The 2,168-nt window shown below is 60.3% G+C and overlaps 1 protein-coding gene across 1 annotated transcript; it reads left to right on the top strand.

The window, feature by feature from the left end:
• The first annotated feature begins 1,132 nt into the window (after positions 1-1,132).
• Positions 1,133-1,668, top strand: LOC145939874 (uncharacterized). The gene is made up of 2 exons (XM_083044503.1): positions 1,133-1,353; positions 1,410-1,668. Exons 1-2 carry the CDS (start codon positions 1,133-1,135, stop codon positions 1,666-1,668), a joined length of 480 nt encoding a protein of 159 aa, XP_082900629.1.
• Positions 1,669-2,168: the final 500 nt, after the last annotated feature.

Below are 2,168 nucleotides of genomic sequence, written 5' to 3'. Positions count from 1 at the left end.
ACCTCCTCTGTGAGCGGCAGCGGGGCAAAAAAGACCTCTCCCCCCTATCAACAAGGAGAGAGTTGCGGGTAAGGCCGCCCCAAAGACTGCCGCGAGGAGATCCGGAAGGATCCGTCGAACGGCGGCGGTCACAATCTCATGCCCCGAGGGCCAATATCGCGAGACCATCACAATGGCTCGCCAAAAAGTGGACCTCGAGGCATTGGGCATCGAGGATGTAAAGGCCCGCCGAACAGCCACCGGGGCCATACTGTATGAAATCCCCGGTGCGGACAAGGGCCAAAAAGCCGACCTATTTGCCGAAGACTGAGAGAGGCGCTTAGCGAGAAGGAAGGAGTCCGTGTGACCCGCCCCTGCAAGAGGGGCGATATAAGGGTCCACGGACTCGACGAGTCGTCCACCGAGGAGGTGAAAGTGGCGGTTGCCAAGATTGGAGAGTGCCAGGCCTCTGAAGTTAGAACGGGCCAGGTCCGGTTCAGCAAGGGGGCCATGGGCACCCTATGGGTGCAGTGCCCTGTTGCAGCCACAGTCAAGTTGGCCGCAGCGGGAAAAATAAAGGTGGGATGGATTGTGGCCAGGGTGGAGCCGCTTAAAACGCCCCCCCCTACAGTGCTTCCGCTGCTTGGAAAAGGGGCACGTGAAAGAGCAGTGCAGCAGCCCGATAGACCGAAGTGGCTGCTGCTACAACTGCGGCTCCCCCGGCCACAAAGCCACAGGATGCACGTATAAGGCGCGTTGCGTCTTGTGTACCGAGGCCGGTTTACCGGCAGGACACCGCGTCGGCAGCGAAGGCTGCCGGGCGAAGAAAGGAGTCAGGGCCGTCAGGAAGAGCGGTGGTCAAGTAGCGAAGAAGGGTGGAGCCAAGGGGGGCTCCGGGGATGGCGTGGCCACCCCCGGGCCTTCCCAAGGCGTGAAAGGAGAAACAAATGGAGGGGCCAAGGGAGGCTCTGGGGATGGCTTTGCCTCCCCCGGGCTCACCGACGGCCAGACAGTGGAGGCGCCCAAACCCCAACAGGTACGTAGGGGAAAGGGCACCTCCAAGGAGCAAGAGAAGGCAGGAGCAGACGCGCCCCCAGCCTGTAATAACGAGCTCGAGGAGGTGGTCATGGAGGAGGCCTAAACATCGCCTATTATGGCGAAGCAAATAGGCCTCCTCCAAACAAATTTGAACCACTGCGCCAGGGCTCAGGATCTCTTCCTACATACCCTGGCGCAGTGGAAATGTGGCGTAGGGATCGCGGCCGAGCCGTATCGTGTCCCAGAGGATAACCCCTGCTGGGCCACAAATGATAGCGGCTCGGTCGCGATCACGTGGAGGATGGAGCCATGCAAGAGGATAGGTGCAGGACGCGGGTATGTAGCCGTTGAATGGGGCCCACTGTGGGTAATTGGATGTTACATCCCCCCAGCGTGGACTCTGCCACGTTCGGGGATATCCTCGATGGGATTGCACTCGTCGTAATGAGGAGACTCCCCGAACTAACTGTGGTCGCCGGGGACTTCAATGCCCATTCGGCGCATTGGGGTTCCCGGCGAACGAACCGCAAAGACAGGGTCTTGGAGGATTGGGCAGCGGTTCTCGGCCTCTGTATTGTCAATCAGGGGTCGAGCAGCACCCTCGTCAGGCCGCAGGGGGAGTCCCTGTTGATTTATCCCTTGTTGATTTAACATGAGCGTATCCCTCTGCGGCGGACAGGATCGGAAACTGGCGAGTGACGGACGAGGAAACCCTGTCCGATCATCTTTATATCCGGATGGGGATTGACGTCACCCGCCGGGGGTGCTAAATCGTGCCCAAGGGGGGGATCCACCCAAAAGGTGGGTCCTGGCCAAATTGGATTCCGACAGGTTGGTGGCAGCCATGCTCTCTGCCACCTGGTACGGTGCAGAGGCACCGCAGGGAATAGAGGACCAGGTGGCATGGCTCGGGGAGACCATGAAGAACGCTTGTGACATTTCCATGCCCCGAGCCAAGCCGAGGCCGCAAAGAGTGGCGTACTGGTGGACGGAGGAGATTGCCGACTTGAGGCGCACCTCCGTCCAGGTCAGACGCCGCCTTAAAAGACTGAGAAGGAGAGGCCTCGGCGACGACAACGAGAGTGTGGCAGAGGCGCTCGAGTGCTACAGATCAGCTCGTGGCACTCTGAGCGCCGCCATCAGACTGTCGA

The sequence above is a fragment of the Prenolepis imparis genome, unplaced genomic scaffold (assembly GCF_030444845.1).
Source record: "Prenolepis imparis isolate NDT839.2.m4 unplaced genomic scaffold, iyPreImpa1.0 SCAF_8, whole genome shotgun sequence".
Taxonomy (NCBI): Eukaryota; Metazoa; Arthropoda; class Insecta; order Hymenoptera; family Formicidae; genus Prenolepis; species Prenolepis imparis.
The sequence above is the reverse complement of the archived record's forward strand: the minus strand, read 5'-3'. Positions and strand labels throughout refer to the sequence as shown.

What these genes read in the sequence shown, in the direction of transcription:
- LOC145939874 (XM_083044503.1), top strand. Translation starts at nt 1,133, where the DNA reads ATGGCGAAGCAAATAGGCCTCCTCCAAACAAATTTGAACCACTGCGCC. An exon ending in AGGATAGGTGCAGGACGCGG is followed by an intron (nt 1,354 to 1,409) that starts GTATGTAGCCGT and finishes ACATCCCCCCAG; the next exon opens with CGTGGACTCTGCCACGTTCG.